We start from the raw sequence: 24,994 nt of genomic DNA, 5'->3' as shown, positions 1-24,994 counted from the left end.
CATTTGAAAGTCACATACAGTTCTTCATTTTCCTATACATGTTGCAGGGGGTCAGGATGTCTAGCATCCCTGACCCACATCCCTCAATGCCAGGACAGTGTCATCATGACAACGAAAAATGTCTCCTTATTTCCAGAATATTCTCTAAAGGGCAGTATCACCTTTGTGACACAAGAAGAAGAGAAAATAAAAGATGTAATCGATGGCTATCTTTTGGTGCGGGATCAGCCCCACCCTACTCCCTATCAGAACTCCTCCTGCCTGGAGGAAGATAACTGGGGACTAAGTCACAGGGGACTACAAAGCAGGCAAGGTCAAGCGATTTCCTAACTGGTTAAAGCCGCAGTCTTAACACTGCCCTTAAGCTTCATATGGTAAAAGGCTCCTTTGTTGGTTTGAACTTCAGAGGCCTCAAGATACTCCAAGCTTGGTGAAATTTGGCCTCTGTGGTCATGCCTGTCTCTGGATTTTTCTGTGTTTTATGTGTATTTGGGGGATGGAGGGTGCTGATGTCATCTGTGATTGCTGTGATAGCCCCAGGGAATTATCCTGACAAATCCCACTGTTCACTCCCTGCTCCTGTTCCCAGACTGTTGACCATTCCTTGTTGGAGAGGTTCTACCAGAAGACTATGATTTCTAACCAAAAGTGGGCCCTCAACGATGCACCCGATCCTTTTATTCCACTCGGCCTCTACCCAGGCATGTTCCCTACAGTGTTCACTCTGTCTTTCCCATTCTTGTCAAGCATCTAAGTTCCACCTTGTTGTCTCATGCTCTCAATAATATTTTACTGAGACAATCAATATTTCCAGAAAAAGTCCTCTCTTTTGTCTCCAAATTTCTTTTCCTCTCATGTAACAGGAGGAAAAGTCTGCTAGTGCTGCATATTTCTCCCCCTTCCAAGGGAAATTGATCCATTGAATAAAGAGCTTCAGTTCTTTCCTTTCAACTGCCTCCTCCCTTCGTTTACTTGAAGACGTCCTGTCTGAGTTACAACCCTTTGGCTGCAAGTAGTATGATCCAACTTGAATGTACTGTGGCCAGAAAAGGGGATTTTGGCTCTAAGGAAATAGGAGTGTGTCAAGAAACCCATAAGAATGCCCTGGGCCTCCAGAAAGGACTTGATCAAGAATTGCAAAGCCACCAGCACTCTTCTACCCAACTTTTTTGCTACTGTTTGCTTCATTTTTCTATTTCCTGTACACTAGCTTCTTGTGGCTTCCTGTCCACATGGGTGGAATTCCATTTCCAGGGGACAGACCCTAACTGGCCTACTTTGAATCAGGTCAAATCCCCTGGCCAAGGCATAGGAACATAACAGGGACCAAATTGACCCTCCTGCCTGAAATGATGAAACAACAAAATACCTGAAACAATTAGTTTTGGACATGGATATCAGGTAGTGCAGGACAGTGATCCCTGAGAGAGGGAAAACAGGTGAGGTGAGCCTTATGAGTCCAGCTCACTGACAGGAGAGAGTTTCTAGGCCTTCGCAGTACAAGAAGATGGAAGCCAGGTAGAACTCAGACCTGAGAATTCCAGGGAAGAATGGCTAGAGGCAGCAGAACAGAGTACCAGAAGGAGAAGGCTGGAGAAAAAGAGACTGCGGAAGAGAGGGAGTAAGAGGGTGAGAGCACTTTGGAGATCACCAGAGTCTTCATGAGCACCGATCACTGCATGCCTGGGACAAAACTACCTGAACCACAGAAAAGAACCATCTGAAAGGAACAGAGGAAACAATCCTTACAGTCCTCACAAGGCTGAAAATAGTTTGTGTTCCCACCAGTCACAATGGTAAGCCCTATAATTCACAAGTTTTGGGTAGAATAATTCGAAGGGTATTGCCTCAGTAGTGGGGAAAAATTCAGTCCTAAAGGCTACTCTAGTCCAGCCTAACAAATATTAAAAACAAACCCGAAAGACTCAAACTGTTTCCTGCATCCCAGTACAAAGCTCAAGAGTATTTATAGGAATGCAAAAACATCCAGTACCCAACAAGGTAAAATTCGACGTCTGGGATCCAATCAAGCCCCTGGCCAAGGGAAGGAAGCAGAAATGAAGAGGGAGAAACAATGCTCTATCTTGTACATTTTATGAATGTTATAATCGCCTCCTCTCCCATCGTAAGACTGTTATTACCTTTTTGTTTATACACCCAAGCATTGTTTGACTTATCACAAGCATGCATTATCATCGTTATTTTAAAAAGGCTTTGTGAACAAACCAATCAAGAAAATGGGAATATCAAACAAAAAGGAGACAAAAGAAGTTCCTACAGCACATCAAAACTGACTGAAGGTCTCTTTCTCCCTATTTCCTTTGCCTTTTTTTTTCCTCTGGCTGCCTCCCTCTCTAGAAAGTTCTCACTTTCTTTACCTTCATGTCTTGCGTTTCTTAAACTTTCTGGATTTTTCAGCTGAACACAGAATGCAACTGCACCATGGCCAGTTGTTACAGGAGACTTTGTTTCTTGTTTTTTATTTTTAAATGGGCAGATCTTAATGTTTCACATTTACTTCTCAAAGAAAGAGAACACCAACTCCGCCTCTCTGGTGTTCAGCTGCCTTTTATCTGGTCCTCTCCTCCACTCCTTGAGTCAATGGCCGGGCAGTTAAGTCTCCACCAGACCCGGTCTGTTTGCCCAGAATCCACCTGCCCTGTCCCTAGACAGGAAAACTGCAACTTAGGCAGCATCTGCCTGCACTGAAAACATGTCCCACCTCTTCTTTTTTCCCTCTGGAGAAAGCTCTTTCTGGCATGGAGTGGGGACAGCTAAGGTCTCCAGGCTGCTGATGAAGTGAGGGAAAGTGGAGGGGAGTCGGCGCCGAGATGGGCGGATAAAAGGAGCGACCGCTCAGCAGCGAGAGGGAGAGGCGAGAGTAAGGCGCCCAGACACCATGTGGACAAGGGGAGGAGAGAAATCAGAGGTGGCGCGCGAAGGCTGAGCGCCCAGGCAGCCAGAGTCCAGATCGGAAGAGCCGAGTCCGGGCAGAGGGGTCCGCGGGCTCTGGAGGTGCTGGACGGGTGCGATCCGAGAGCAGACCGGGGTCCTCGCGAGCCTCTCCCGGCCCCTGCCCGCGATGAGCGAGGCCAGCCGGCTGTGCTCCGGCTACTACAGCCTCAACCAGAGCTTCGTGGAGCCCTTCCAGTGCCCCCGGCGCGGCGAGGGGGCCGCGCTCCAGTATTGCTGCGGCTTCGCCGACCTCAAGTACTGCTGCAGCGAGCCGGGCAGCTACTTCCCCTACAAGCACAGCTACATGTGGAGCCTCAGGTGGGCTGAGAGCCCGCGCGTGCGGCGGCTGGCCGGGCCCGGGGCTAGGGAGGCGACAAGCGGAGCCACGCCAGGGCCAGGGAGGTTCCCCCGCGTCCCCGCTATCCGCCCTAGGTTAGGTCCCTACGGAAGGACGCGGAGCCTCTGAGGGCGGGTGAGGGCAGGGAGAGAAATCTCGCCCCGGCTCGGAACTCCCCCGGGAGCCAGGACGGGAGGCGAGGCGCGCGCTGGAGGAGCGCGGGCTTTGCGCCCAGGGCGCACTTGGGGCCCGCCTGGCTGGCCCCCCTGAGTTCCCCGCCCGCCTCCCGGGAGCCGACTGCTCTCCCCTCGCCGGGGACCAGTCCCAGGCTGATAGCCCTACTGGTGGAGCACGAGGACAGGAAGATAACCCAAGGGGAAGGTTTAAAATCCTCTTTTTGGTTTATCTGGTGTATTTGAAGAGAAAGGAGGCTCCTTTGGGGCTCTTTTTACTGCATTAACAAGGACCAGAGTATTTTAAGACTCTTTGAGGGGTGTGAAGGAATTGGCTGTATTCTTTAAAATACATGCATATTTTTAAAAGTGTGTGTGTGTGTGTGTGTGTGTTCCTGAGGGCCTGTGCAAGCAACTGGGCTTTACGACTTGCACTTTTTGGAGGATCTGACCCCTACCCTGGAGAGAATTGAAGCGACACCAAGAAAGGTACAGCTTTTGGTTGCTATGATTATACACACACTCTGTAGAACAGGACAGCCCCTTTCTTGAAACCCGAGCCATGTGGCTATTGCTGGAATGTGAAGAGACTTTCTAAGGTGAGGTCTTTCTTGTTTCTTTTTCCCATAGTGGCAATTTTATTTTACTTATTCCAACTAGTATTGATGTAGACATTTTCATTATGAATTGCTTTTCCCCCTTCCACTCTGAAGGGCTGCAAACTTTAAACTTGATTTTTCATTTTGCTTGAAGAATGAATGGGGTTCGACAATCAAGGAACGAGCTCCCACCTTAAATTGTTTTGTACATATTCATTAATTTATGGGGTTGGAGGAGATGGATTCTGCTAGTAAGAGGTAAAGTATTGTGATTATGTCTCCCAGTCTCCTACATGACCCAGAATTTAACACACATGCCAAGTCTATAGCAAATGACTAAATGTTACTTCTTGAAGCAATAAAATATTAACATATTTTTCTATATTGCAAGCATCAAAAAGTCTCAAAAGGAGTGCCTACCTTCCAGTAAGTTTAACTGACAAAATTGTATTTTGCTGGACAGGGGCAAAATGTCAGAAAATAATGATAGCTTATCCTTAGTAGATTACATGGGGAAGAAATCTGTATTGCACTGGTTTATTATCTGGCCTTTTGGAAAATAACAGAGTAATCTATCTCTGGGTCATTGGAGGCATTACTAATGGCAGAAGCACCTCCAACAGGGACTGGCAATTCCTAAGTCAAACTCAACTGGAAAATGTGCCTGAGATTCTCAGATCCTTGAATAGTTCCAAAGTGACAAGCAATAGAGGACATAAAACCTTCCTAAGATTTATGAGGGCACAAAGGAGTGAACAGCTTGCTGGGGTCTTCATTCAGTACTGACAAAATGGACAGTGCAGCTCCATTCCTAGGAAATAGAAAAATCACTTCAACTGATGTTGTCATTTGGCAGTGTTAAACCTGGGGTTCCTGTGAGTTATTGAGCTCTGAGAACACAATAGGGAGGTAAATTTATTAGAGCTTCATTTGCCCCCTATTCTTTGCTCTCCACTCCTAATTTAAAATAGTCCAACTGGGAAGAGTCACTAGCCCTTGTTTTGAGATTCTATAGTGGCAGGAGAAAGGCACAGCTGTGGCTATCACAAGGTAAGTGAAGTTCCTAAGTAGGATAATTGCCACATTAATGTGACAGCAGCTTCAGACCCTCTCTCAAAGCTTGTAAAACAACTGCCATAGGGTGCTGAGGAAAGGATAATTCTTCCTTTCCTGTGTCTGGCCCCTTCCCATCTTTTCTCCTCCTATGACTCCCTATGTTCTTAGGATTTTCCTTGGTAACCTTCTCCAGGACTTAGGGAAATAAGGTCTATTGGACAGGGCCATGCACGAGTGGCTATTTAATAAGTATTTATTGAAATGAATATTTTAGGAGTCTCCTGGAGCTCCATCTTTTCTGAGAGTTAATACCTAGAGTTTTGCATGCATAAAGCAACATTTCTTCTTCTTTTTTTTTTTGAAACGGGGTCTCACTCTGTCGCCCAGGCTGGAGTGCAGTGGCGCAATCTCGGCTCACTGCAACCTTCGCCTTCCGGGTTCACGCCATTCTCCTGCCTCAGCCTCCCGAGTAGCTGGGACTACAGGCGCCTGCCACCATGCCTGGCTAATTTTTTGTATTTTTAGTAGAGACGGGGTTTCACCATGTTAGCCAGGATGGTCTCAATCTCCTGACCTCGTGATTCGCCCGCCTCAGCCTCCCAAAGTGGTGGGATTACAGGCGTGAGCCACCGCGCCCAGCCATAAAGCAACATTTCTATAAAGTGAACGGTGACATTGAAACTGTTTGTCAGTATTATGAAGAACATTCTTTTTTAACAGAAAGCAGGGATGGCATGCTTTGTTTTTGTTTTTCTTTCAAATTGAATGGTCTGGTTTTATAATTTGTAGATTGAAAGCCCACACTATGTATGTGGAAGTTAATTAAACTAACAATTTTGCTTTCAAATAGACTAAATTACATTTTTACCTTGAAGATTTTTTTAATCAGGTTCTTGTTTGAAGAATCTTTCCAGATGTCTAGCCTCTTATCTGCTCTGTGCACCAGATAATATTAACTGAGTGGATTACATTCCCATGTGTCTGTGTATGGTGAAGTGATCCTAACCTTCCCTGACACTTAAAATGCACAAAAGTTAGGTTTGGTGCAAACAAGTACAAAAGAGGAGTCGCCAAATATAGGGAGTCTACCTTTTAGATGAGAGCAAACCCCAAGTTGAAATATCACTCTACAGTGAGTCACTCTACAGTGACTCTAGCCATAAAATTCCCCAGCCTTCACTCATCTACAGGGCTAGTGGAACTGGGTTGACAATAAACCAAGCACAAGAATCTCTGGAAGTCGACTTCAAGTGTGTGCTTCAGGAGGCAATCTCTTCTTTGCAGGGGTGCTCTATCTCCTGAAATCAAGGACAAGTGGAGTGAGCTTAGCTCTTCACTTTCAGTTCTGTTCTCCTTCCTCCCAAAGCAACAATGCTCCTGGCATCCCTGGTCAAATTCTCCCTTCCCTCCCTTTTGGTACAGGTCAAACTTGTCAGTGTCCTAATCCCAGAGAAAGAGCAGAAGCCTAAAGGCAAGCCAGGAAGATAATGAAGAAAAAGATCATTACTTTTCAATGACGTATGTTCCAAATACAGGTAGATCAATTGGCAGTCAATTATTATTTATTTACATTTATTGAACATTTTCTACAAGCTAAGCTCTCAAATGCTTTAAATAAGTGTGTACAACACTACCATGAAAGTTGACAGAAGTATCTGTTTTTGAGTAGAATTGATTAAAATCTATTTATAGGTTAAAATCTATTGGTAGATTTTAATTAGAACAAAATGTGGTTCAAGAAGTACATGTTAGCATATTAGTCTTTCAAGATAATGCTTTTTTTCCCAAGCTCTTTTCCCATTTAGTGGTATTAAGTTCACAGGCTTATGAAAACTATATTTCTCAAATGATTAGACTTAGAGGTAACTGCATCAGACGGAATCATTGCAAATTTAGGGTGGAGCAATCAGATACACATTTATTTTTAGAGAAAAATACACGGGCTTCTTCCTTAATGCTAGAAGCCATTGACATTATGCCCTTTTAGAAAGGAAAAGTCAAACTGAACATGAACTTGATATGAATTTCACAAATATGATTTTCCTTTAATTCAAATTGCTTTCTCCTTTTTTATAATAGTTTTGGCTTTGTAAATCAACAAATGGCATTTCACATATGTCTTTAGTGCTTTTGCAGAAACAAATATTTTTCTATTCATCATTTGTTGGTGAACCCAATCTTTCCTTCTAAAGTATATTAATCATAGAGGTTTATTTGATGGAGATGTTTTAGAATTATCCCTAGAGAATCATGTGACCTTTAACCTATAATATGAACACGTGGTCTTCCATATTAATAGTAACGTACAGGCCGGCCAGGAGCGGTGGCTCACGTCTGTAATCCCAGCACTTTGGGAGGCCGAGGCGGGTGGATCACCTGAGCTCAGGAGTTCGAGACCATCCTGGGCAACATGGTGAAACCCCATTTCTACTAAAATACAAAAAATTAACTGGGCATGATGGCATGCACCTGTAGTCCCAGCTACTTGGGAGGCTGAGGCACGAGAATCACTTGAGCTCTGGAGGCGGAGGTTGCAGTGATCCAAGATTGTGCCATTGCACTCTACCATGGGCTTCAGAGTGAGACACCATCTCAAAAAAAACAAAAAAAGTAATGTGTAAATTTAAAAGGGCCTCGAAAATCCTGCAGAGAAAATATAAGAATTTGGTGGTGGATAAAGGTGAACTGTAGATTTCAATCAGTTCCTTTTTATGCTAAAATACAATTTGGTTATGAATGACTGAAAACAAGAATTAACAATATATTTATGCCTTCTCTTTAGTTGAACCAGTGTGAACCACTTTGTGTGACACATATTTTTTTTCTGTTTTCCTCAGCATTGGTGCCTTGATTGGACTAGGAATTGCTGCCCTTGTTTTACTTGCCTTTGTCATCAGTGTCTGTGTCCTTTGCTATTTATTTCTGTATACGAAACCTCAAAGATTAGACACTGGCCTTAAGCTTCAACACTTAGAGGCTTCTTCCACTCAAGAAGGTAATCAGTATCTATTATTTGTTACCAATTACCTGAACTCTATCCAAAAGAATAACTTGTACCTGGGTGATAATACTGTTAACAATGAATGCTTTTTAAAAATTCAGTTTACTATGTGTCTCACTAAAAATTCACATTGAATCAGGCCGTAATGATGAAATACCTTAGGGAAATTGTGCTGAAGGAAAAATAGCAGCAGGATGTAATTATTCTCATGAAAATTAAATCATTGGTTCAGTAAATCTGCTTTAAATATATTTATGTTCCTTCCAGTTATTAAAGTTTATCCTCTTGAAATTTTTAAAATTTTGATTTTGGATGGAGTCAAAGAAGTCAAATTGTTGCAGGAAGTCAGGGACCCTGAACAGAGGGACCGGCTGGAGCCGCAGCAGAGGAACATAAATTGTGAAGATTTCATTTTAATATGGACATAGATCAGTTCCCAAAATTAATACTTTTATAATTTCTTATGCCTGTCTTTACTGCAATTTCTGAACATAAATTGTGAAGATTTCATTTTAATATGGACATTTATAAGTTCCCCAAATTAATACTTTTATAATTTCTTATGCCTGTCTTTACCGTAATCTCTTAATCCTGTTATCTTCGTAAGCTGAGAATGTATGTCACCTCAGGACCACTATTGTGTTAAACTGTACAAATTGATTGTAAAACATGTGTGTTTGAACAATATGAAATCAGTGCACCTTGAAAAAGAACAGAATAACAGTGATTTTTCAGAGAACAAGGGAAGACAACCATAAGGTCTGACTGCCTGTGGGGTTGGGCAGAATAGAGCCATATTTTTCTGCTTGCAGAGAGCCTATAAATGGACCTGCAAGTAGGGAAGATCTCACTGAATTCTTTTCCTGGCAAGGAATATTAATAATTAAGACCCTGGGAAAGGAATGCATTCCTTGGGGGAGGTCTATAAACAGCCGGTCTGGGAGTGTCTGTCTTATGTGGTTGAAATAAGGACTGAAATACACCCTGGTCTCCTGCAGTACCCTCAGGCTTATTAGGGTGGGGAAAAAACCCCACCCTGGTGAATTTGAGGTCAGACCGGTTCTCTGCTCTCGAACTCTGTTTTCTGTTGTTTAAGACGTTTATCAAGACAATATGTGCACTGCTGAAAGTAGACCCTTATCAGGAGTTTTTGATTTCGCCCTTTGCCTTGTGATCTTTGCTTTGCCCTTTGCCTTATGATCTTTGTTGGCTTCAGAAGCATGTGATCTTTGTTCTCCTTTTTGCCCTTTGACGCTTGTGATCTTTGTGACATACTCCCTATTCGTATACCCCCTCCCCTTTTAAAGTCCTTAGTAAAAACCTGCTGGTTTTGCGGCTCAGGTGGGCATCACCATCCTACCGATATGTGATGTCACCCCTGGAGGCCCAGCTGTAAAATTCCTCTCTTTGTACTCTTTCTCTTTATTTCTCAGCCAGCCGACACTTAGGGAAAATAGAAAGAACCTATGTTGAAATATTGGGGGTGGGTCACCCCATATCAAATAAATAGAGGAACCAAGTATTTGATAACTTATTCTCTGAACCAAATATTTGCATCACTCTATATTGGCTAGTCAGTGGTCAGTTAAGAATTTATCTGTGTGTCTACTGTGTACAGAGTTCAGAAGGGCATATAAAATAATTGAGGCATATAAAAGAAATAGAAAAAATAAGTAGAAGATGTATTGACTAGATTGCAAACTAGTTAAAATATTGGGATTTATATGTGTGTAGTGTGACTATAAAGTAGAAATAAATGTTTATGGTTTGTAGAACTAGGTCCTATTATTTCTCAAACATCAAGTGTTATACAAATGCTAGTTGTTACCATTATAAAACTCAATCGCAAAGAATTGTTAAAACTTGTGAATATGAATTTCTATAGTGTACTAAAAAGTACTAATTATAAATTTTATTGTGAGATACACATATAAACAAATCTAGAATATACATTATAGATATAAATGGAATTTATCAAGAATTTATATATAGAATATATAAACTTAGAATATAAATTTAGGATTTATGTATGTATTTAGAATGACACACAAGTGCTTACTTGCTTCCATGTAAAAATAAAATGAAAATCTTTATGTTAAAAAAATTGAGAAAAGTCCCCACCCATATGCTCTATTTTAGCTGCATCCTAAAACTTCTCATATTATGGGGTACCTGTTCTGTGACCTTATCAAATACATCACCACTGTGTGATTGCATTAGCTCTCATTTCCTTCTCTGTAGAGGAGATCTCTCAGAGGGTATCCTGTGTCACAGAACAAGGGGGCCAAGATTCCTTGAAAGTTCTCTTCCTGAAGTACTGTTTGGAGATTGCATGGCCAAAATGACAGGTTGTTAGCTGAATTTAGTACAAATGACTTAGGCCCAGTTTCTCCACTGGAAGTTGATTAGTGATTATCAAATAATCAGATTGTAAAATCAATTTTTATCTCAATTGCTTAGGTAAAGTTGCAGTTCATAAATTTGTGCCTAAGAATCATGTAGAGAGCTTGTTAAAAACACAAGTTCCAGGCTCTGCATTTTAAAACAAGTAGCTCCTCTTTCTGCTTCTGTCCTTGTTCCCCTGCTGTCTGCTCTCCAGAGCAGCCAGAGCAGACCTGTTAAAACACAAGTCAGGTCATGTCACTCCTCTGCTGAAAATACTAATCACTTCCTATCCTTTCAATGGAGAAAACAGTCTTCATCGTGACCTGTGGGGACTTTTGTGATCTGCCCTTTTATTTCTTATCTTCACATGCCCAGCCTCATTGGCCCCTTTGCTGTTCCTTGAACTTCCTGACTCAGGGTCTTTGCACATGCTTCCACTATTGTCTAGGATGCTTTTCCCTCAGATATCTGCATGACTTACATTATCACTTTCCATCTTTACTCAAAAGTTACCTTCCCAGGAGCTCTCCCCTGGTTACCCTATCTGTATTTTTAACTCCCTTTCAACATTTAATACCCTCTTCCTGCTTTGAATTTATCTTAGGCACTTACCATTAACATATTATATCCTTTACTTACCTGTTGTCTATCTTTTGTCCACTCCAACTAGAAACTAAGTTCCAGAAAAGTAGGAGTTTTTGTCTTGTTTGCTCACTACTGTATCCCCAGTGCCTAGAATACATAGCAAATATTCCATGAATGAATTGAATGGGGTAGCACTGCATGTGTGTGATCAAAGGAGCATATTTTGAGAAACATTGGCAAAATATTGTCACTGTCACAGTCATAAAACATTCATTGATTGCCTTCTCTATACAACGCACTGTGCTAAATAAAAATTGGTTATTTTTCCAGATTTAGCTTAGATACTGCTCCAAAACTTTATTTCATATTGACTTTAGAACATAGCAACAGAATTAGTTGGTTTGTTGATTCAAGTTTTGTATTCTTGTCACTATTGAGTGAAGGAGGTCCATTATAGTTAGATGAGGCTGCTTACTTGCAAAGAAATATCCTCATTCTGCCCCTCTCATAAATATATTTTGTCAAATTGACAAATCAATTCAGTACACCTTTCCCAAATGCATGCTATTGGTAAGGCAGGATTTTACGTGATCAGTGACTTCCTGCTGCTTTCAAATGAGGTGATTTTGGTCTCTTGCATTGATTTTAACCAAATTAGACATAGTGGAGAGCCCAAAATAAAAATAGTTCAAATGTCACTAGAATGGGAAGAGAAAATTGTTTGTATTTGAAAGCGAGCCTTTGATGTGATATTTAAACATTGCTGTACCCTTCGTTAAATATGCATGTTCCGTTCCAATGATTCTACTACCTAGCAATGGATGCCAGTGTTCTAGCTATTGAGAAAGCAAGTCTGTGGCTTTATTGCATTTAAGGAATGTCTTGAAGGTTAGGAATATAATAGAATATTTAAATAACAAAATCAAGCAAGTAAATATTACATCAGAGGAAAATTGGTTTCACCAGTTAGCCATTTCCTTTCTCATGGGTCAGCCTCTCAATATTTTAGGTTAATTTTTACAGTTGAAACTGTTTTCATTATAGGAAATCTGAATGGCCTAAAGGGAAATGTGTTCTTGTGTACATACTAAATTGACTTAGGACACTGAACTTTTTTCCCTCTATAAATGACAAGAGTCTAAAATAGTCTAATATTAGACTATTTTGCCAAGATTTTCCATAGTATATCTTTATTCTACTGAATTTCATTACAATTTAAGGCTCCAACGTTTGGAATGGATCTTGAAAAAAGCAAGTCTCTGGTAGTGATTGTAGACTCTAATTGGACTACCCCTAGGGCTCATTCTGTACAGAGGACCTATTGCTAAAGCAATTGATTGGTCTTTAAGTTGTGTTCCATAACCACCTTCTTCTTTTTAAACTTTTGTGTTTCGGGTTATGCATGCTTCAAATGCCAATGTTTAAAAGAATAACATTGCTTGTAAATTGTTCTGTACAGAACGTACAAAGAAAAAGATGGCTGTGTGAAAGGCACCCTTCTGAGTCTACACTCCGAGGGTGAGGGTTCATTCCACAGGTTGGGGAGGAATTAATGGCTAATCAAGGTGCAATTAAAGGGGTGTCTTAGAGCCCTACTTCTCAAACTTTTCCACCAGAGAATCCTTAAATGTATACAGTTGTCCCTCAGTATTCATTGAGATTGGTTCGAAGACCCCCTGTGGATACCAAAGTCCTCAGATGTTCAAGTCTCTGATATAAACTGGCATAGTATTTGCATGTAACTACACATATCCTTCCATTTTATTTATTTGTTTATTTATTTAGAGACGGAGTCTCACTCTGTTGCCCAGGCTGGAGTGTGGTGGCGCAATCTTGGCTCACTGCAACCTCTGCCTCCCTGTTTCAAGCCATTCTCCCACCTCAGCCTCCCGAGTAGCTGAGACTACAGGCAGTGGTCACCATGCCTGGCTAAGTTTTTTGTATTTTCAGTAAAGGTGAGGTTTCACCATGTTGGTCAGGCTGGTCTCAAACTCATGAACTCAAATGATCCACCCGTGTCAGCCTACCAAAGTGCTGGGATTATAGGCATGAGCCACTGTGCCTGGCCCTTTTATATGCCATGAATCAGTAGTCTCTATCTGTTTTTAACACCAGGGACCAGTTCCATAGAAGATAATTTTGCAGGTCGGGGGTGGGAGGGATGGTTTTGGGATGAAACTGCTCCACCTCAGATCATCAGACATTAGATTCTCGTAAGGAAAGCACAACCTAGATCCCTCACATGCGCAGTTCACAATAGGGTTCATGCTCCTTTGAGAGTCTAATGCCAGTGTTGATTTGACAGGAGGTGGAGCGGAAGCAGTAATGCTTGCTTGCCCTTTGCTCACCTCCTGCTGTGCAGCCTGGCTCCTAACAGGCCACAGATTAGCACTGGTCCATGGCCCAGGGGTTGGGGACCCCTGCTTTAAATCATCTCTAGGTTAATATGTAGTACAACGTAAATGCTCTGTAAGTAGTTCTTATTCTGTGTTGTTTAGGGAGTAATTACAAGAAAAAAAGTCTGTACATGTTCATTACAGATGCTTTTTTTTCCCAAATATTTTTGATCCATGCTTGGTTGAATCTACAGATGCAGAACCCATGGATATGTATGTAGGGCCAACTATGTGAGAGAAAGGAACCTGTGTCTCCAGAATTCTAAGGGCTAGAGTAGAAAGGCCTGCTTTAAGCCTAATGAGCTTTAAATTATCTGAAGTTCCAATTTATTTTTAAAATTATGAGAATTTTCAATTTGACTGCATAATATAATGACTTGCTTTACTCTAATAATAGCATCTTCTCCCTCTCGTATCTGAGTAAAATTGATGCTCCAGGAAGATAAAGCATATTTATCCTGGGGCTTTGAATATCTATTGATATTCTGGAGTTTTAGAAGGGGCTGGGGGAAGGAGCAAAGAGAAGGGTTCTTAGAAGCAGAATTTTTGATAAAAATTAGAGGGGCAAATATTAGTAGAGCTGCTTGGCACAAATAAAATAATACAGTTGTATAGGTATAATAAACAACAAGCCTGTATTTGATGTTCTCTTTTGTAAAGGCAGATGATATAAATGAAAAGGGGTAAGTAAATTAGCAGTAAGGCACAGTTATCTAGGAGAAAAGCATAAATTATATATGAAATACTGAGAAGGAAAGCAAATTTAAAGATAATGCAAACATTTATTCTGCCTGTAAGCAAAACAGGATTTGGGCTGGCTCAGCATGGTCTGCTATATTCGTCTTAGAAGATATCCTTGCTCCCCCAAAAGAAAATCTTCCTTTCAATTCATTATAGTTCATTATCAGTTCATTATAGGAAAATTAGGAAATACAGAGAAACAAACAAATAAACCTTGTATGTGACTAATTTTCAACTGTAGAAGTTTCTTTTTTTGTGGTTTCTCCTTTTGGTTTCACACTTAGAAAGTTTTCCCCTCACCAAAAGATATAAAGATAAAAGATTCAAGTATAAAAAATAAATGCATTAGAAGAAAATGTAGGTAACTGTATTTTCCAGTATAGTTTATATTTTCTAGTATAGTTAATTTCTGATTTCTAATATAGTTAATTTTTTTTTTTTTTGAGATGGAGTTTTGCTCTTGTCGGCCAGGCTGGAGTGCAATGGTATGATCTTGGCTCACCGCAACCTCCGCCTCCCGGGTTCAAGCAGTTCTTCTGCCTCAGCCTCCTGAGTAGCTGGAATTACAGGCATGAGCCACCATGCCAGGCTAATTTTGTATTTTTAGTAGAGATGGGGTTTCTCTATGTTGGTCAGGCTGGTCTCAAACTCCTGACCTCAGGTGATCAGCCCACCTTGGCCTCCCAAAGTGCTGGGATTACAGGCGTGAGCCACTGCACCTGGCCCTAATATAGTTAATTTTTAACTATATTTTCTAATATAGTTCAAAGTATTAGTAATTAGTTATAGTTACCTATGGTTATCTAATTATATAATTACCTAGTTATATAATTACCTAATATAATATAGTTACCTATATTTATATATTTGCATACCTATAAATAAATATATTGTATTAGGTAATTATGTAGTTGTCTATATTTTCTTCTAATGCATTTTTCTTATACTTAAATCTTTAATACTCCTGGAGCTTTAATTTTGGTATAAAATGTGAGGTAGAGATCTGCCTTTTTTATTTTCCAAATAATGAGTCAGTTGTCAAATATTTATTGGCTAATCCATTTTTCTCTTGACAATTTAAAATGTCACTAGTCATAAACTAAATTCTTATATATATTGTGGTCTATTTTGGACTTTGTGTTTTGTTAAATTGATCCATCTGTTTATTTTAAGCTAGTAATATACTTTAAGAATTACTGTAGCTATACAGTTTATTTTAATATCTGATTAAACAAGACTCCATTTCCCCTCTCCTGTCATGCTTCTTTTTCAAAGTTTCTTGGCTAGTCTAGTAGCATTCAAGTTTCCAAATAAACTTTCGAATCACTCTGTCCAATCTTAAAAAGACAAATGGTATTTTGATGGGTTTTGTACTAAATTTATAAAGAAGTTGGGAACTACTTTTCTAAATAGCCTTAACGTCCTTTCAGAAACATTTGCTCAAAGCTTTTATGAATTAGGCTGCCAAATTATTTATTAATAGTAATATCAGTGTTTATTTCAGAAAGATTTTAAAGGAATTCATTGAGATCTTAGCGGAAGATAGGGTAATTGGAACTCAATGGCATAAAAGGCCACCTGTGTCCCTTTAAATAGAAAGACGTTTTTATTTAAAATAATGAGCCTAGAATTTTATACAACTGCTTTTGTTCCTACAATGTAGAAAATCAAATTGCTCAGTAGAGCTACTGCTACATTTATTAGGTTGGTACAAAAGTAATTGCAGTTTTTGACGTTATAATAGCATTTCTGAGTCCTCCTCAAGGCACAGAGTCAGGCAATCCTCAGTCATGTTCAAACCAATAAGCAAAATAGAAGCCAGTATCTCATTGAAAATTATTTATTTCAAGGATATATAATATCTGCTAACTTCCTTTGTAAGATGTTGTTGATCATCAATGGTTGGAAGAATTTAACAATACAGAAAAGAAAGAAAAAGGTGAATTCTGGAAAAAATAGGGTAGGAAAAAAATTTCTGACTACAACTGCCTCCACTCATTAATGAGTGACTACAGCAAAAGGGCAAGTCCAAGATTCTAACTTTCATGATAAATTTTTTGACTGTGCTTATGTGAGATCTCTTTATATACTTGAGGGGAAGGCAGGGCATTGAAAAGGGAGAGGTCAATAAGTTTTGCTCACTTCACCGTTTAGCTCACACCCAGTCCTGTGCATCATCATATTAAATTTGAAGAGAAAACATCCTCTTACAAATAAAAAAAAAAAACACTTTTAGGGTAAAAACTTGAGATTGCTTGTTTCCGCAAGAAGGAACTGCAGGATCAGTGGGATGTGTAGATTTTCTACTAAATAATAAAGTGACTCAGCTAGGTTAGTACGTGGAAGCTGCTGAAGAACTTCAGAATGGTAACACAGAAGCTAGGAGGACATTCGCAGATGATAGTAGAAAGGCTTAATTACAGTTCTGCCTGATAGCCACAAGATAAAGACCTGCAGAAGTCCCCAACATTCTTTTGATATTTTGAAATGGCAGGCAAGAGCAGCGTTCACAGAAGAATCATAAGTCCCCGAGGAAAGGGTTTGAAAATAAATATAAAATTTAACTGTTATCAGAAAAATTATGTTGGCCTACCTGTGATGAGGATAGGTAGAAAGATTTCATTCGATGAATTGGATTTAAATTTTGGCAAAGGCCAAAGCTTTAATTTAATGCCAGTCTAGGAAGTATAGGATTAAAGGAAGGTTGAAATTTACATACAATGACTAGAACAACAAAAACAAAGAATGGAAATAAGTAGCAGGCAGCAGGAAGAGCAGCTGACAATTAACCTAGGAAAGAACTGTGATGTTGAATCTTGGCAATTCCCACTTCACTAATGAGAAAAATAAATTAAATAAGAAAAAATTTTTATGTGTAACAAATCTCTGCAATGATATTACAGATTTATTTAAATTGAATCCATGTTGTTACCTGTGACAGAAAAGAGGCACAGGTAACAATCCCTATTTTGTTGGTTAAGAAACTAGTTTCTATTTATTAAAAAAAAACTAAGAAAAGCTGAGGTTGCTGAGATATTTTCATCTTTCTCTTTTAAAATTATCCCAGAGTTGCAGTTAGCTGGACTGTATTATCACTATAGCTCCACTAAGTGCAGTTATTTCCCAATATGTCCAATTACTCTAAGCTACCAGAGGGATATACCTTGAAAGCACTTTTGGATTTGTCTAACCTGCAGGAAGAGAGAACGCTAGAGGTGTTATGGTGTTTATAACACATCTTTTCTTGTTCACGTAGCAATTTGGTTTTGTTGGGGGAATTGCTTTGGCTTTAGAAGCCAATCAAAAAAAATCTTTGTACTTAACACTGGTTAGAAAGATCCAATAGCCAAGTAAATAATGAGTTGAGGCTGGGGAATAAAGGTCTTTACAAGTCATAAATTAATAAAAATCTATACTACTGTAATGTATTTTGCAAGCCTTTTAATCTCAGAGGGGAGTAAACAAGTTAGATAAATTCCTTCAGTTGTTGCCAGAGAAATATATAATGGAAACAAGAGCATCAGAATGGGGATGACTTAGAGAGAACCCCGGAATGACTAAGTTAGGAAACAACTTCCTTAGTTTATTTCCCATTAAAAAACCCAAAAACCCCAAATTGGTTATGACAAAACACCTTGAATGTCTGATTAAACTACTATGAATTTAAGTATGTAAAAAGCTTTGGAAACATGAGGGACTTTAACATTACACTTTTTAGATTTCCAGGAATTCAAAAAAAATTAAAATTTTAGATACTTAAATTGGTGCTTATATAAGATACAAATGTCATCCAGATAATACAAAACTAATTTATAGCTTAAATCTTTGATCTTTTATCTTTACCTGCTATGATACTAAAGAGTAAAAATAATATTAAACAAGTGAAAAATAACCTACAAACACCTTAATTTGATTTTCAAATATTATATAATGTGAATCCAAAATATCTGAGACAGGTCTCTGTCAATTTAGGTTTATTTTGCCAAGGTTAACGACGTATCCCTGACACAGCCTCAGGAAGTCCTGAGACATGTGCCCAAGGTGGGTGGGGATACAGTCTGCTTTTATGTATTTTAAGGAGACATGAGACATCAGTTAATATGTGTAAGATGGGCTGGGTGCAGTGGCTCACACCTGTAATCCCAGCACTTTGGGAGGCAGATGCGGGCAGATCACTTGAGCCCAGGATTTCAAGGCCAGCCTGGGCAACACAGTGAAACTCCATCTCTACCAAAAAATTAAAAAAATTAGCTGAGCATGTTGGTGCATGCCTGTAGTCCCAGCTACTCAGGAGGTAAGGCAGGAGAATTTCTTGAACCCAGGAGGTCGAGGTTACAGTGAGCCGAGATTGCACCACTGTACTCCAGCCTGGTGACAGAGCAAGACTGTGTCTTAAACACACAAACAAAATGTGTAAGATGTGCATTGGTTTGGTCTGGTAAGGTGAGACAACACCAGGTTAGAAGTAGATAAGAGACAAAAGGTTGCATTCTTTTGAGTCCTTGATCAGCCTTCCACTAAATACACAATTTAGTCTGGCTCAGTGAATCTGCATTTTTACATAAACAGTAGGGGGAGAGGAAGCAATCAGATAGGCATTTGTCTCAGCTGAGCCTCAGAGGGATGACTTTGAAATAGAATGGGAGGCAGGTTTGCCTTAAGCAGTTCCCAGGTTGACTTTTCTCTTTAGCTTAGTGATTTTGAAGTCCCAAGATTTATTTATTTTCCTTTCACATTTCCACCCTTTTCTTTTTAAAATCTTTTGGAGAAAGCATTTTAGAAGAAAAATGAGTCTGGTCTCAGGTTTTGTCTGATCTCTCATGGCTAGTATGATTCATTCCTAGATGGGTAGGTCCCACATTATGAGGAAAGCTCATTTTTAGCAGGTTGTGAAGTCTCATGTCCTATCAAAGAGAAAATAGGGGGAGGAAGAGAGAAAACAAACAAAAACAGAACAATCCTGGTAAATCAATATAGGCCATATTACTTTGAAGTGGCTTATGTATGTAAATAGGTTGCTGTTATTTTCTTCTAAAGCTTAAGTTGTCTAGCTTCAGTTTGCAGGGCTTTAAAGAAAGCACAGCTTAGTTTTCAGTGATTTCAACGTAGGAAAAATAGGGAAAAAAAGAGAAAAGAAAGAATAAAAATTAAATTAAAAACATTATTTTGGAGACTTGTAGCCTGGAAAAACTTTATAATTCAGTCCAAACTGTAGAAAATAATAAAAATTGAAAAACATTAGGCAAGACTAGAATCTAATAACAGGTGTACTATAGCTCATTTTGAAACATAGTTTTTCTTTCTCCAGTCTTCCATTTTTATTAAAAACAAATCATAATAGGACTGATTTGTTTGCAAAAATAAGCTTTAGTCTTATGCTTGGCCTGATTATTTGTATATAGGGCAGCAAGGATAATTATTTTTCAAATAGGCTTTTAAAATTGGCTTTGATGAAACTCAAGGAATCTCAGATAAGACTTTTTATTTATTTATTTTTTTTTTTTTTAGCTGAGCCCAGCCATGAGTTTGTATCCTCAAATACCTATGAGTTGTGTAATTTCCTCTCCTCTTGAGGTCCCAGGATAACTTGGGCCTCCTGGGCCTGTTAGAATGTGACATTCTTTACTTACCACAGGTTAGGAGCCCTCTACAGGGACCATGAGGACACGGTATGAGGCCAGTTTTCCCCAAAGGGCTTTTATTGGCTGTATGGGTTAAGCTTGATTCCTTAAAGGAAAGCATGCTATTCTATTCAAAGCCTTGGTAAAACAACCAGTTTCTCCAGTTGTGTCCTGTTGCAAAAGAAAACATTCTTATTGCACTTACACAAATAACTATATTGCCATAAGTTAAGAAAACTCACAAATAGTTTCCAAATTCTGGAGAAATCAGGCAGAGAGAAATATGCTCCAAATTTTGTTTACAGGAGTATACTTTACTCAATTGTTAAAAGCTGTAAATAGCTTAAAAGAAGTTTTCTTCACTCTGAAAAACAAAACAAAAGATCAGCAACATTTTAAGCAAAAAGTCAAAAAGATTACTTCAGTCTTCTTTTAACTCAGTCCATGCAGTTAACTCTGGTCCTGTTTGATATTCGTGAACATTTCAGCTCTCTGAGAGTCCTGAAAGTTTTTTCCTTATTCTAATGTCACATTTTCCAAAGTTATTAAAAAACCTGCATTCAAGAGCACCTATCAAAGTCCTACAGTTGATTATAAACCACCTTTTGAAGAGGATCAAAACAAGAGAAGTCTTAGGACAGCCATTATTAAAACCACATTTTACTAGCAATTTTTTACTTCTGTGGCATACAACAGTTTTACATAATAATTATAATTATTAATAACATACACTGTCATATTAAAATTATAGGAGTTTCCCATAATTTGGGAACACATACCAATAACATTTATACAAATATAGCCCAAAGAATACCAAACACCATTTCATATTTGACAATGCTTCCTGTATGATTTCTATACCAATAAGCCAAATATGTCTCTTTTGCACTTCTGGGGACTAATAGCAAAAAATTAATGAGGACCCAAGTTAGAATTTGACTTTAGAAAGTGTGTCAAATATAAAAAGTTTAAAACACTTGATATCATGAAATAGGATCACAGGTCATTGCAAAATAAGTCATTCATTTAACCAAAGTGATAACATAAAGATTTCAAAAACAGGTGAAAACCTTTATTCTTTGAGAGAAAAGACTTAATTTCCTGAATAATAAGCCCTAATAAAGACAGCATGAGGCCAATTAAACCTATCTTTCAAAATCTTAAAAACAATCCATACAATGCCTGATTTTTTAATCATCTTGACAATAAGATATAATTTCCATAAACCTTGTATATTATTTGTTAAATTTGAATCTAATTTTTAGAAAATGTTTACTTTGCAAAGTCAATAATTTTTTATTTCTTAAATTTTTCATGCCATCTTTCTCTACTATATTTATTTTAAATAGCTTTGCTTGCTGATTGGGCAAAGGCTATTTTCCAGGCTAGTAAATGCTGTGCCTACAACAAATTAGCTTTTAAAAATCAAATTATACTGATTGCATGTTTAGAAGTAGAATATTAAGTAACTTATTTTACTACCAAAAATAGTTCAGAAGAGAAGTAATTGAAATAAAGTCATTATTGTGCCACTCTAGGCCCCGGATTTTACATTTCAGTGCTTCTAATATTAGCCTAGAGATCAATACCATGCATGTTTCAGTCTTATGGGTAAGATATGGAAGCTGCAGTGAGACATCTTTCAAAACTTGTAAATAATATTGTCCTTTGAGTGTTGAACCATGAAGTCGTCCCAGAGTGAGGGATGTCCTGATTGATACTAGAAAGCATTTTACTTATAGAAAAGTATCTTTAATATATATTTTTACTTACAAAAAGCAGTTTAGTTATAGAAAGCAATTAATATGCAAAGCCAGGAAGTATTAGCATACTTAAAGGCAAGGTTTAGATTCACCAAAAAAAAAAAATTAAAAACTCATATCCAGAAGACATGCTATATGGTGAAAAGAAGAGGATGTACAGTAGCTACTTCTAATGGAAGGAGTCTTGACTAATGGACTTCCCCTTAGGGAGGTTTGTGGCAGATTTTCTAAAACCTGAAGGAGAATTCTTCAAGCAAAGGAGGCTGGAGAATTAGAGACACTAGGCAGCTGGAAGAGGCTTGGGGCAGAGAGGGAGACACCAGGGAAAGTTTGGGGAAAACAGGACTTGTGGGTCTCTGAACCACCAAAGACAAGGAAGGTAATGGGGTGAACTGAGCCAGAAGAGGAAAGCAGAACCAGATCATCAGCCTAACCAAGTTTATGTGTGATCCTAAAGTGCTTTAGCAGACAGGCTGATAGTGTTATGCATAAGTGCTATGTAAGTATTAACTATCATTATATTGCTGATAGTTTTACATTCTTCTCATTTGACATCGTATTCTAAGCACATTCCATGTAATTAAATATTTCTTAGAAACCATTTTTTTAAGTTAAATGGCTGCATGATATCTCAGGCATGATATTTAGCAATTCTATCATTGGAAATTTAAGGTACTTTCATTTCTTGGTATTTAAAATAACCAGTGAAGAAGATGTCTGTAAGTTTCAGATCTCATCGTTGATGGTTTCCTTGGGAATTTCTTGTTAAAGCGGAATTACAGGGTAGGAACATTTGACACTTTTAAGTATGCACCAATTTACACTCCCATCATGCTACACCATTGACCAAGAAAAATTACTTTTTACCCTCACCTAATTGAGAGATGAGAAACAGTTTCTCACCTTCCAAATTTACATTTCCTTCTGACTAGCAAGATTAAAACTTTTTCATGTTTATTAGCCATTTTATCTTTTCGGTCACTTTCTTCACTCACTAAAAGGTGTTAATGTCCTACATGTTGATATGTAAGATCTTTACATATTAGGCATGCATCATTTGCTCTAAATATTTTTTGCTAGTTGGTTTTCAATCTTGTCTTTTGCTACTCAGTTTTAAAGTTTTCTGTCTTATCCTTTATTAATACACTCAACTAATATTTATTGAACAACTATGTGCAAGGCATTTTTATAGACACATCATTAATGAACAAAATAGTCAAAAGTTTCTTGGAATGTGGTACTTAAATTTTAGTGAGAGGAGATAGACAATAACTGTTAAGCATGATAAATAGGTAAATTATATTAGTTAATAAGTGCTTTGGGGGGAAAAATGGAGGACAGAAGGGGTTGGTGATGGGGATATGGAGGCTGCAATTTTAAGTAATGTTTTGGGTAGGTCTTATTGAGAAGATGACTTTTGAGGAAGGACTTGGAAAAAAGTGAGTTATTGTGCAGATTATCTGGAAGAAGAGCATAGTAGACAGAGTGAATAATCAGTGCAAAAGTCCTAAGGGCTGGAACATGCCTGAAATGTTTAATCAAAGAGGTTGGAGTGAACCAAAGAATGAAGTAGAAAAAAATGAAGTCAGGTTAATGGTGTGTGTATGAAATCATGTAGGCCACTGTATAAGACTTGGGTGAATGGAGGGTTCTCGGCAGAGGGCATGATTCAACTTATTTTTTAAAGAATAACTCTTTGAATGTTGTGCTGAAAACAGAATAGTGGTAGCAGTGAAGATGGTGAGAAGTGGTCTGATTCTGAATGTATTTTAAAAGTATAGTCAACAAGGATTTCTGATGGATTGCATGTAGGGTGAGAGAAAAGAGAGGCATCAAGGACCAGAGGTTTTTGGCCACTGGACTGTGGATTTAGCAACATGGAGGTAATTAGTAATGGTGAAGTAGCAGGGAGTAAAAAAGAATGGTGTCCTGGAAGCCAAGGAAATAACTGGATCAACTGCTGCTAAGAAATCAAAGAAGATGAGAATGAACTGGACTGTGCATTTAGCAACACTGAGGTCATTAGTAATGTCTGTGATTTCTTCCACTGTTCTTTACGTATTTATGTTATTTTCTATTGGTGAAATGATACATTAATTATTTCTACAATCATTCAACTTTTCCTAACACTGTTCATTGAATAATCCATTTCTTTGCTATGTTTGTTTAGACTAACTTCTGATCAGCAAAGATCCATATTCCTTCACCTTTGCTCATTTTGGACTCATATTTTATATGGAGTGAGTGAATGGGATTGTGGCAGTACTGTCTCCTTTTAATAAACACATCTAAATCAGTTATAATGGCAAAGCCTTAAGGTTGGGCAAGTTACTATGATTGGCTTTAATGTAGTTTATGCATAGGAGAGGGACAGTCACACTTTTGTTAAGTCACTCAGAAATTGTTACCTTCTTATCAGATGTGTAGTTATTTTCCTCATGGAAGCATGGAGGAAAAAAGGTAAGCATGGAAATAAATTTTTTTATTACTGAATTATTTCCCTTATTTGACTTTCATAAGGAAATACTCAAAAACCACTTCAAAATAACTCAATTCTCACTCATACACATAGCATTTTCAGGACATCATATTTTCAATATTGCTACAAAAATTATTTTTAAGTGCAAATTTTTATAAGTGAAACGATGTCATAATTTCAAATAATTATTTCGTTTTGTGTATCTGCAGGCAAGTCAAATGGAAAAACCAAAGCCCTCAATTCAAATGCAGCATCAAATGCAACAAATGAAACATACTATGAAGCTGATGATATAATTCAAGAAAAAACAATGGATGCAACACAAATCCACATTGCTTATTAACTAAAAATTCTGTGTTTTAAATGCTTACTGGAGAGATGGGGCAATAAAAATAAAGCGTGCATTTGAAACGGTTTGTAATATTGCTTTTCAAAAATTCGTCACTCACAAAGCAAGACACAGCTGCATTTTTGATCATTCAGTTACTTTATTAAACGCACATTAAGGTTTTATTGGTTTTCCTTTGTATAAATTTATTTGCTAATTAAGATGTTTCTGTATCACATGAGATTATGCTAATTATTCAGGAGAAATTAAATAATTTATCAATAACAAGATAAGCAATCCTATCTCAGTGAAGAACAGTGAGAAGTTTATGTCACATTACCAGCATTTCTCAACTTTCTGATACTTACAGGCAGTTATTCTTATGAGATGGTACTGGATAGGTAAATATCAGGGGAACTGTCTTAAAAACTAGAGGTGACTTGTTCTTAAATCTCTTAGAAGTCAACCCACATCTTTTTAGATTTTTCTGGGCACAAACAATATACTCAGTAACAAAAAAATCACAATGTATAATCTGTACAATAAATATTTTGTTTCAAGAGATAAGCATAACA

The 24,994-nt window shown here is 38.3% G+C and overlaps 1 protein-coding gene across 1 annotated transcript; it reads left to right on the top strand.

Annotated features, from left to right (window-relative positions):
- The first annotated feature begins 2,058 nt into the window (after positions 1-2,058).
- On the top strand, positions 2,059-24,502 carry SHISAL2B (shisa like 2B). Its single transcript, XM_003827424.5, has 3 exons — positions 2,059-3,273; positions 7,958-8,115; positions 24,301-24,502. The coding sequence occupies exons 1-3, from the start codon at positions 3,083-3,085 to the stop codon at positions 24,432-24,434; spliced, it is 483 nt and encodes a 160-aa protein (XP_003827472.1). The 5' UTR covers positions 2,059-3,082; the 3' UTR covers positions 24,435-24,502.
- Positions 24,503-24,994: the final 492 nt, after the last annotated feature.

This window comes from Pan paniscus, chromosome 4 (genome assembly GCF_029289425.2).
Source record: "Pan paniscus chromosome 4, NHGRI_mPanPan1-v2.0_pri, whole genome shotgun sequence".
Classification (NCBI taxonomy): domain Eukaryota; kingdom Metazoa; phylum Chordata; class Mammalia; order Primates; family Hominidae; genus Pan; species Pan paniscus.
The sequence above is the reverse complement of the archived record's forward strand: the minus strand, read 5'-3'. Positions and strand labels throughout refer to the sequence as shown.

Excerpts from the sequence above, each read along its gene's own strand:
- SHISAL2B (XM_003827424.5), top strand. The coding sequence starts at position 3,083 with ATGAGCGAGGCCAGCCGGCTGTGCTCCGGCTACTACAGCCTCAACCAG. Across the intron at positions 3,274-7,957 it reads AGCTACATGTGGAGCCTCAG|CATTGGTGCCTTGATTGGAC; the intron begins GTGGGCTGAGAG and ends TGTTTTCCTCAG. Across the intron at positions 8,116-24,300 it reads GGCTTCTTCCACTCAAGAAG|GCAAGTCAAATGGAAAAACC; the intron begins GTAATCAGTATC and ends GTGTATCTGCAG.